This window comes from Hydractinia symbiolongicarpus, chromosome 9 (genome assembly GCF_029227915.1).
Source record: "Hydractinia symbiolongicarpus strain clone_291-10 chromosome 9, HSymV2.1, whole genome shotgun sequence".
NCBI classification, from domain to species: domain Eukaryota; kingdom Metazoa; phylum Cnidaria; class Hydrozoa; order Anthoathecata; family Hydractiniidae; genus Hydractinia; species Hydractinia symbiolongicarpus.
The window spans coordinates 18932558-18943429 of NC_079883.1; the positions used below are offsets into that span (position 1 = coordinate 18932558).

The 10872-nt window shown below is 39.2% G+C and overlaps 1 protein-coding gene across 1 annotated transcript; it reads right to left on the minus strand.

Moving 5' to 3' along the window:
- Positions 1-6618: 6618 nt before the first annotated feature.
- Positions 6619-10872, minus strand: LOC130656648 (uncharacterized). The gene is made up of 2 exons (XM_057459552.1): positions 10657-10872; positions 6619-10545 (listed from the first exon to the last, which is right to left on the minus strand). Exon 2 carries the CDS (start codon positions 10533-10535, stop codon positions 7686-7688), a length of 2850 nt encoding a protein of 949 aa, XP_057315535.1. The 5' UTR covers positions 10536-10545; positions 10657-10872; the 3' UTR covers positions 6619-7685.

A 10872-nucleotide genomic window follows, 5' to 3' on the forward strand; every position in this document is an offset into this window, starting at 1 on the left:
ACATCTCCTTTAAGCATTAAAGAACTGAATTTTTTAGAGATTACACCGATATCCAAAATGTTATTTGATGACTTCAAATTCATCTGGATAGTTTCACATTCAAACAAAAGTTCAGATAGATTCCCATCATTCCAAAGCTTTAATAGCCTCTCAAGTGCTTTCAAATGATCTTTTGCCTTCGATTTTCTGCCCGGTTTTTGAAGCAACAAAGCAGGCATAACATGTATTGCCGTTAACGCAATTTCTTTCATCGGACTATCATTTGTCCAGCTGTAGAGAAGTCTCGAAATTTCTTGAATGAAACTCTTACCAGCTAAACCAGTTGGTAATAAAAACAAATTCCTTCTTCAATGAGCAATCTTGGTGTAAATCATGTTCAGTTCATTCACAAAAATAGCACCTTTAACATTTCCCCACTTGAAATTATACTTGATCACATCTACCTGTTGAGGCAGTTCAGTTCCATAAAGCGATTCAGTTGCAGGTGTTTCCACAACATGCTGATTTTCTCTCATAGATTTATTTTTACAGAATTTTAGATGCTGCAATTAACCTCTACAAGTCTTGAAGCTTCTGTGACAGTTTTTGCATTCATTATTCATCACTACGGTTATCATTCCATCTTGCCTTTCACTATTTTCCGGAGTAACGTTCGCCTGATGTTGTATTTGCAGATGCAGACTTCTATCCATAGCGAAGTAAATCTCCTGTGTGTATCTGAAGTTCAAACGTTTATTTACGATTCAGTCAACAACAATCTTTTCACTTTCGCTTTTATGTTTACAAAAACATCCACCATCTTTAACGGCCTAAATAACACTTATGTAAAACTCCGCCTGATTGGACCTTTATTTTAGCGGGAATCGTCCCTGTGCCAGCGGAGGCCCGACGGGTTTCTCGCCCCTGCGTATTTTGTATTTCGTGCGTGGTTAACACAAGTCGCTTTTGACGCACGAACAGACAGACGACGGCTATTATAATAGAGACTAGCCGTTAACCCGTGGAATAATTCACGGGGTCTGCCGTCCTTTATATATCGCATTTCGTGTTTCCGTAACAGGACGCGGCTTTCGCCGACAGACAGACAAAATACGGTTATTATTAAAGAGAAGTCTTTAGCCCATGATAAAATCCACAGGTTCGCCCGTCCTTTAAATTTACCCGTGGTAACAAAGCTGATAAAAATGTATCGCATTTGATATTCGTGTTTCCGTAGCAAGATTTTCTAACTCAACGGGGGTCAGCGCAGAGACAGACAAAATACGGCTATTATAAAGAGACTAGTCGTTGCCCGTGGAAAAATCCACGGGTTCGCCCGTCTTTTATATTTACCCGTCGCAACAAAGTGGATAAAAATATATCGCATTTATTATTGGTGCGCATTTTAAAATTTTCGTGTTTCCGTTGCGGGACGCGGATTTCGCGGACACACAGACAAAACACGGCTATTATTAAAGAGACTAGCCGGGAAACCCGGCGTCGAAACGCCGGGTTAAGCCACAAGTAAAGGTGTGATCCGGCATTGAACACTCTGTGGAGCGCTTAATAAGAGCCGTAAACTGTCCCACACGATCAGGACTGAAGTAAAGACTGAAATAAAAACACAACCGTTGTGACTCTGTCATAGCAAAAACAATCGGTCAATATTATTTTATTTTGTGGAATAAGTTTTTGTAAAAGTTAAAAAATTAATCTTGTCACCGGACTGAGTGCTTAGTACAGTTAAACAGATGTGAATGAACAGTACCCTTCTCCAAAATAACTTTATGACAACTTTGGTTTAAATGACAACACAGGAAACAGCCTGTCGTTACCCCTCCAGCTAAAGCAATTGCTCAATCATTTTATTTACCAAAAAATTTTTAAGAAAATAATTAAAGATGTATAAAGATGTACCTAGCTAAACTGCATTTAGCATAAGATTTATTGCTGAGAATATTGCGATTATTGATAGCCAAACTGAATTATTTATCACTTTTTAGGTAAATATGATAGATAGCTAAATGGCTATATCCTCGACATAAAAATAAATGTTGGGTTGGAGAAAAACCTCTTATCCCAAAGAAAATTAGTAAAAAGTAAGGCTATTAGCTAGTAGCCTTCAAAATATTCGTTCCTAGCCAAAATCCTAAAACTGGGGCGCTCAAGATCCTGCACGTAGCTAAAAAACGTCTTGTAAGTCATTAACTTGCGCGTAATAAACAAGGGATTATTGAAAAAAAATAGCTTATTATAACTGCGCTACTACCGTGGCTGATTACAACGTTTTGTTTTCATTTAATATAGGCGCACAGTATAAAGACGCGGCCGCGTAAAATTATGCGCGGCCGCGTTTTTCAAGGCGCGGCCGCGTGTTTTTAGGAGCGGCCGCGTGTTTTACCGCCAGTTTCTAAATCTGGTCTGCAGAATGTCAAAGTTAAAGCAGGTGCTAAAATACGCGGCCGCGCTTTTTGCCGCTGATTTTGCCGCTAATTTCAAGGTAAAACAGGCGGTAAATGACGCGGCCGGGCAGTTTTCCTTGAGATGTGATTCGATGTGGTCTTGAGAGTTACCACCGTTCAATGGCGAAAACGTGTTTACTCGTAGTGCAAGATGGATGCTATGCCAGTCGGTGTCGATGTGTCATTGGAAGATTTAGTGGCATATTATCATAGCCTACGACCTAAGTTGAAGTATTTGGAAATATGTATGGTGATTAACAAACGTCATCACAAGTCATTATCTATGAGAAAGTTTCAATCAATATGCACAAGATTGGGCTTATGTCGAACTAGCAATGTTTCTCGCAGTAGATATTATTAAGAATGAGTTGCAAGTGTCATCTTCAAGTTTCGGTTACCGGCAAATGACAGAATTGATAGCATTGAAGTTTGACGTGATTGTTGCTAAGGAGACTGTGCGAACTATATTGAAGGAGGCGGATCCGTCAGGAGTAGAAAAAAGGCTTGGAAAAGTGATTACACGGCGTATATATGATACCAAAGGTCCTTGTGACATATATCATATAGATGGAAATGACAAATTAAAAAGATAGGGATTGGCAATACACGGTGGTATTGATGGTTTCAGCCGAAAATTACTATGGTTGGTTGTTTCAACAACAAATAATGATCCACTTGTAATCAGAAATTTGTTTTTGCAATGCGTGAAGAGATACGGTGTATGTCCGGGTATACTGAGAATGGACCGAAGGACGGAAAACATTTATTGTGCGGATTTACAAGAATTTTTCACTGGTAACAGCGATAGTTTTAAGTACGGTCGTTCAACGGGAAACCAGAGAATAGAAGCATTTTGGTCTCGCCTCAAGTTGTACAAACTTAATTGGTGGATAAATTATTTCAAACATCTCACATCAACACTCGTATATGACCCCGAATTACCAACCCATAGAGAAGCCTTATTTCTTTGTTATATTCCCGTTTTACAGAGAGAATTTAATGATTTTGTCATCACATGGAATTCAAGAAACGTACGCCAGTCATCAAGCGCACCAGGAGGTCGTCCAGACCTATTGTTTCATATTCCGTCAGCAAGTGGCTATTCAAATCAAGGGATGCTTGTGGATAGCACTGAAATATCTGTCGCTGAAAATGTCATGGGAATTGTTCATCATCCAGTTTTCAAAAATAAAGATTTGCTTGATTTATTGATTTGTTATATGGGGATACATCACTTGCAAGCACCCATGGACGCACAACAATCATTGGAAACATATGTGCAATTACTTGGATTCTTAAGGAATGACGGGTTTATAGTTTAACAAGCTAAACAAAAAGAAACATTTATATACTAAGTCTCTTTGATGAAACATAACATATCCAAACAAAATATCACATATAAATCATGAGAATAACAATCAATAAATTTTCCAATATCATAAAAGAGGCGAAATTCGCCTGTTTTCACTGGGAGCACTTTAACAAATTCAAAAAAATTTCAATGAAACGTATATGAAGAACTGAGATCTCTTGGGGGTTATAAGGTTACACTAAAAAGTCCTAAAGAATCCTAAAGAGTCCTAAAAAAAGTGATTACCAAAAAACTTGATAACAAAATTTTCATTTAAAAAAAGACTAAAAACATTTTTTCAATAATATATGATACAAAACATGAATATTTTAAACAACACCAAATCCAGTCTCTCCGAATTTAGCAGCAATCTTCAGATTATGCTCAACTTTTTTTGTTGGTAGAGTGGCATTAAGTCCACATGTAGAAATTTTTGGAAAGTTGAAATCACAGTTAAAAAAAATATCAATGTTTTTATCCAAACCCTTTCTGGGAACTTTATCCATTCCAGTGAATAAAAACAGTATGTCTTTAAGAGATATCGCATCATAGTTTCCATTAGCAACATCAGCTAAAAACAGCTCACAGTCACAAATGGCATTGGAAATATCATGGTGTAAATTAGAACCAATTTCTTCGACGTTGTGAAAGCATAGAATAACAAGAAGCTCATCAAGAGTTAAGATCTTTTCATCTGGCAATAAAAAAGCTTTCATAGTGTGACAATTGGATTGTAACATAAATTCTGGACATATACTTTTTAGTCCTTCTCCACATTGTGATATTGCAGCACGATTTTTCATCACTAAATAACTGATTGAAAAAACATGCTTGTTCTGTTCGATATAAGGTACAGGAACAATGTTCAAATCAAGTAGATCTTCATTCTCGCCACTCTCAATTTTATCCAATTTATACTTGAATTCTGCATCATTTATTGGTGTTATTTTATCAGGATATGGCAAATCATACAATGCATTGAAAATGAGCTCAGAGAAACATTCTGGACCTCTTCCAACATGTATAATAGATGCACCAAGCTTGTAATATACTTTTTTTAATACACCATCTGGCATTAATTTGAAACAAATTCCTTTGTCATCTCCGAAAAATACCCCAGGGATAGTGGTAAACCATCTCATTGACAATGAGTAAAATTCGCGCAGCGGTCCACCTGCATCAGCACCGGGTTCACCTGCAAATCTGATAGCTATTTTTTCAGACGAAAGATCAAAATTTTGACGTAATAATACAGGCAAAAAACGCTGTGAATCTCGTTGTATGATGATATGCTTTGTGTTTATTTTTGGTAAATTGGTGAAGTAGCTTTCACAATTTTGCATAAATGCAATAGAATCAGTTTCTATTTCTTCAAACTGTGGAGTAGCATTATCAAAATTATCTGTCTCATAATTTTCCATAAAACGATTCACTTCATCATCACCAAATGCTGAACTGTCCTCTGTTGATTCTAGTTGAAGAGACAATGAGGGTGAGCCAATTGAATGTCTATATCTCACTGGTTTTTGTGTGTTTCTTGAAAAATGTCTCAATCTCAAATCACCAAGAGTAGAATTTTCTATGTTTACATCTATGTCAGTTTTGGCAGTATTTGTCACAGCATCTGGATCGGGTGATGCTAAATAAGTATCCTCTCTCATAATGTTGTCTGTTTGATCTGCTAGCAAAGTTGCTGTGTAACTTTCATTTTGCTCACAGCGTAGACAGCTACCAATATACGTACAAGAACAAACACTGCATATACTTCTGTCAACAAAATTCGATCCTGGTAAGCTGGGTGGCACAGTAATTGTTGAGGTACCTTCTGCCCATGCAGATGATATTACTGTTTCTTCTGGTCCAATAATTTCTGTATCTAATTCAAACATGCTTGAAAATGACTTATTGCACAACTTTGAAAACTCCAACTTCGCAAATGATTTAGGATAGTATAAATATACTTGTATTCCTTTTTTTTTTGTCTCTACAACTCAAACCATATGTTTCTATATCAATGAAATCTTGCTCCAGAGAGTGACCATTATAATTACCAACAAATGTTTGATCTTTCTGTGGTATATCATAGTGTTTATGTATTTCGTCATGTAGCTCAGGGTATTTTGTAGATCGATTAAATAGTGTTAAATAACTCTGGTTGTTTTTCATTGTATATTTTGATAACTTATCTTTAAACTTCAATCCAACATTAACTTTGTAGGTTTCCCTTACAGTTATCGGACGGTTATGAATATCATATTTCCCAGAGTGGGCTCTTTTCAATATTTTTCTTAGTTCATCTGCCTTTTCATGATAGGACTTTTCTTCAACCACAGGGAGTGCAAATATCAGCCGATATGATAATATATCTCCATACGCCAACCCTAGCTCCACAGGCTTGTCAGTGTGTTTCTTTGCCTACTATCTTCGTAGATTTGCAATAAATAAAGCGAAATAAGCTAGCTAATTTACAAAATTAGACAAATGAAATGAAGTTTAATTAAAATAATAATTTAGCTCTGATCTAAGTATTCAAATGAGATTCGGCTTCCGTAAATTTCCTGCTTTAAAGACCCATTGTGAAGGCCAAAATAGTGAATAATAGTGCTAAAGGTGTTAGGGGAGTGGTGGTGGGCACTTGAATACTTAGATCAGAGCTAAATTATTATTTTAATTAAACTTCATTTCATTTGTCTAATTTTGTAAATAATAATTTAGCCTCTGATCGTAAGTATTCAAATGAGATTTCAAAGCCACCTATTTTGGATTCAACAAACAGTTTAGTAAAAACTGGGCAAGGACCAGTATATGATTAAACAGAACTACATATTTATGGTTTGTCTGTTATGACTCCTGGCAATGCCACATTGTACCATAACGGTACATGTCTATTACATATATATATACAAAATCTAACGCAAGCAAATGTGTTCATAAACATTTAAGAAGTTCGTTTCCAAAGTTCTTGCTTATGGGCAATTTGTAATGTTTGGCAAACGTGCTAGTGCCTCTCCAGCCTGCCGCCTTTGCGATTGTCTTCATAGGTACGCCTATGTCCTCTGCCTTGCTGGTAGACGCACTCCTTGTAGAGTGGGTGCTGAACGTCTTAATATCGATGCCAGCCAAGCCTAAGAAAGTTTTAACGTACTTTGCAATGGTGGTGATTCCGATAGGTTTATGGGGATATGCATAGGAGAGAAGTAGTTCCCTTGGTTGGTTTTCGAGGTTCTCTCGTATAAGGTCTGTCCTCCTCAGGTATTCATCTAGGCAGTGGACTATACATATCCGGTTATCGAGGTGGTACTTCTCGAATTGCAGAGGTTCCTGATGTTTGCCTGGTTTTGTTGTCTTCATGATTGTAGAGATGTAGAAAGTGTACATATCTGAAGAGCGATGACAAAAGTTAACCTTTAGGGCACCTATTGTCTGGGCTCTCTGGCCACTCAGGAGGCACAACAAGGTGGCTAGTTTTTTCGTTAGTAACTCTAACTCCAGGTGCTGGTTACCAGGCAAGGTTGTCATATAGTTTAATACTACATCAGGGTCATATATCACAGTGTGTTTTGGTAGGGAAGGACGTAGCTTGAAAACTCCCTTGATTAGTCTGCTAACGTCCTCGTTCTTACCAAAGCTTGTTCCTGCATCCTTTGGTAATACAGCTGACAGGGCTGACCTTGCCGCTGCGATGTAACCATCACTTGCCTTTTCTACGTGGAAAAGGAAAGCGAGGAAGTCCATACCTTGTTTATGACTAGCCCCATAAGGTTCTGGGATTTTTTCACTTTTACAAAACTTCAGCCATTTCCTTAAATAGAGATTATAGCTGGATTGGGTTTTTTCTGACCACGATGCAGTGAGCAGTTGTTTAAGATCGTCAGAACATGACTGTTTTAGGTTTATTGCCTCCCTGAGACAATTGCTACCCGAAGACTTAGATTTGGGTGCAGTGGATGAAAGACACTTGGTTGCTGTGGAAGCAGTAATAGGTCCATTCTAGGTAAAACAAGAATCTCTTTAATTATTAGTTCAGAATACCCTGTGAACCATGGTTGGTTAGGCCAGTCCGGAACTACCAGGATACCTACTGCCTTATCACTATGGATCTTTTGAATTACCTGGGGAAGGCAGGCGAAGGGTGGAAAGGCATAAAACGAGATATTGTGCCAATCCTCAGTAAACGAGTTTACTCCGATGCAGTTGGGATCAGGTCGATATGAGAAGAAGGCAGGTAACTGCGTGTTTATTCTACTCGCGAAGAGGTCTGTTTCTGGACGGAAGTCCAGTTCGTTCAGCGCATAGCGGAATGTTGATTTGTTTAACATCCATTCTGTTCTTGTCTCCTGTTGTCGCGACTCTCTGTCTGCTTCTACGTTAAGAATGCCAGGGAGATGTGTAGCGACTATCCAATTATTTTTGCTTATTGCCCATTCCCAAATGCTATGTGTAATCTTATCCATTGGGATAGATTTTACGCTACCCATTTTGTTTACACAGGCTACTGCTGAAGTGTTATCCATCTTTAGCAATATGTTAGTGTTTGCAGTATGGTTGCAAAGAGCCTGTAGTCCAAAGAATGCTGCCATTAGTTCTAGGACATTTATGTGGTGTTCCTGCTCCAGAGATGAAAACTCACCCCCTGTGTGGGTTTGTGTCATTGACGCTCCCCAACCTCTTGTTGAGGCATCCGTGGATATAATGATCTGAGGGTTGCCTCGAACTATTGGGGCTATGCTACCCCATAAATTATTCTTCCACCAAGATATGTCACCCATGGCAGTAGGGGTTAATGTGATCTGCACATCGAAGTTTCCGGCGCTCTTTTTTAAGGACTCAATTTTTAGTCTTTCGGTAGATCTGTAGTAGAGTCTACCGTGTGGTACCCCAATAAGGCTGCTGGTAAACTTACCAATTAATCGCGCTAGAGTTCTTATTGTTATCTTCTCTCTCTGTGTCACTGCTTGACACAGATCGATTATGGCTGCCTTCTTTTTGGGGGTGAGAGCGACAGTCATATTCACTGTATCGATGACGAATCCAAGGAATTCCAAAACTTGTTTTGGTTCGAACTCGGATTTGTCTGGGTGAACCGTAAATCCCAGTGAATCTAACAAAACAACGGTTTTGTGTACGTTATTGCAGCACTGTTGTTTACTGACGTTCATAGTGATCAAGTCGTCAATGTAGTCAGCAATGGTGACCTGTTCCTTCCTTAATTTAGATAAGGGTGGTTTCATTATCTTGGTGAATTTACGAGGTCCTTCTGTATAGCCGAAGGGGAGTACCAGGAACACGTATACCTTACCCTCATGTTCGAATTTTAGGAGCTTCTGGCTTTCTTTGTGTATTGGTATGCTATAGTATGCATCCTTGATATCAAGTTTGGCCAGATACATGTCCTTTTGGATTAATCGAAGAATGGACGTTAAGGTTTGCATCTTAAACTTTCTTTTCTCAATGTGTACATTGAGTTTTTTGAGGTTTAGGATGAGCCTGAACCCCCCTTCTGATTTCTCGGTGACGAATATGGGTGAGATAAAGTCGCATGGTTCGCGACTGCTCAACCTTATTACACCTTTCCCCAAAAGGCTTTGTATTTCTTCGTCAATGAAAAGTTTCTTTTTTCTATCTAGGGGGTATGTCCGATATGGGGTTTGGGGCATCTCGTTTACTGGAATTTGCAAACCAGACACTGTCTGGAGGATCTCCCTATCGGTAGTTATGTCTTTCCACTGATCAAAATGAAACCTGAGAGAACCGGGTTTAAAATATTTGACTTTTGACCTTAGAAAAGCTTTTAGGGTCTCAGTAAGCCATTCGGAATCCTCTTCCACTTCTGTAGCTAAGGCTACGTACTCTTTTGGCAAGGAAGGCTTAATTAAGTCTCGCCTGACCTGATTTAGCAGCTGGGAGGTCTTACCAGCGAGGGTCATGGCGTCCTTAAGGTCGTTTAACGGACCCTTTGTGTCTGCGTTGGCATCACCGGATTTCTCCACCAACGTAGATGAAGCTTTCAGAAGCATAGCCACCGACGCTGAGTGCATGTTTTGGATGTCCTGCATCTTAACGTCAGTGGACCTGTGAAAATTGGAAAGTGTTTTCCAAATTTCGGTGTTTGTTCTCTTTGGGAGTAGAAAGTTGCAGTTTGATGGAATTGCTGCCGTTTCTAACTTCCGCTTGAGAACATCACCCTTGAGCCTTTTTTGCCAAAACACTTTGGCAGCACATGCCACTGATGACGTGACCTCTGGTCCCGAGGCCTTGCTGTCCTCTTCATAGTCATCAGTGGACTGTTGCCAGTACTCTTGGGCTGGCTCTTTGGTACCCTTTTTAGAATGCTCTGGTGCTTCATCTTTGGAAGAAGGCGATTCTGAGCGCGTGGATCTAAACCAGAGGTTTGAACCAGTGATAGATATTCTTTCTTCCTCCTGTTGGGTACTGGATTTGCTAGCCAGAGTTCCATCTGGAACATTGGGGCTAGGATTAAGACTAGACCGGGTCCCCTCTGGGACAATAGGGTCTGTCAGGTGGCTAAGTCTTGCCATAAAGGTGTTCATGCTGGCCAGTGTGTCGTGTATTCGACTTAGTTCGGCCTTTTGTCGCTCGAATACGATGGATACGACTTGGTCTACGATACCTGTGCAGTCCACGGGGATAGGAACAGGGTGTTCGGGGTCCTGTAAGGTGAAGTCATGGTCGCCATTTTTGCTGTGCTGTGGGAGCATGGGATCGTCGCTTTCGTGTTGCATTATTCTTAAACTGAATAATTAGTAAAAAGAATAAACACTAGAGGAATTATCCTAACCTAACACCAGCACTATAAACTCATTTAGTTTATATCACTTAGCTATGTATCAATACAAAAGATACCTAAACGTGTCTACTCGAGCACTTGGCACTTCACGTCCGTTCACATTTGTTTACGAAATCGAAAGAGGGAATTTACGGAAGCCGAATCTCATTTGAATACTTACGATCAGAGGCTAAATTATTATTGCTTGTTTACCTTTTCAAAGCTTCCAGCTGCAGCTGCCATTTTTTTGTGAGTTCTGAGAAGTAACTTTCTAAGAATTCCGTTCTAGTGTT

Excerpts from the sequence above, each read along its gene's own strand:
- LOC130656648 (XM_057459552.1), bottom strand. The coding sequence starts at position 10,535 with ATGCAACACGAAAGCGACGATCCCATGCTCCCACAGCACAGCAAAAAT.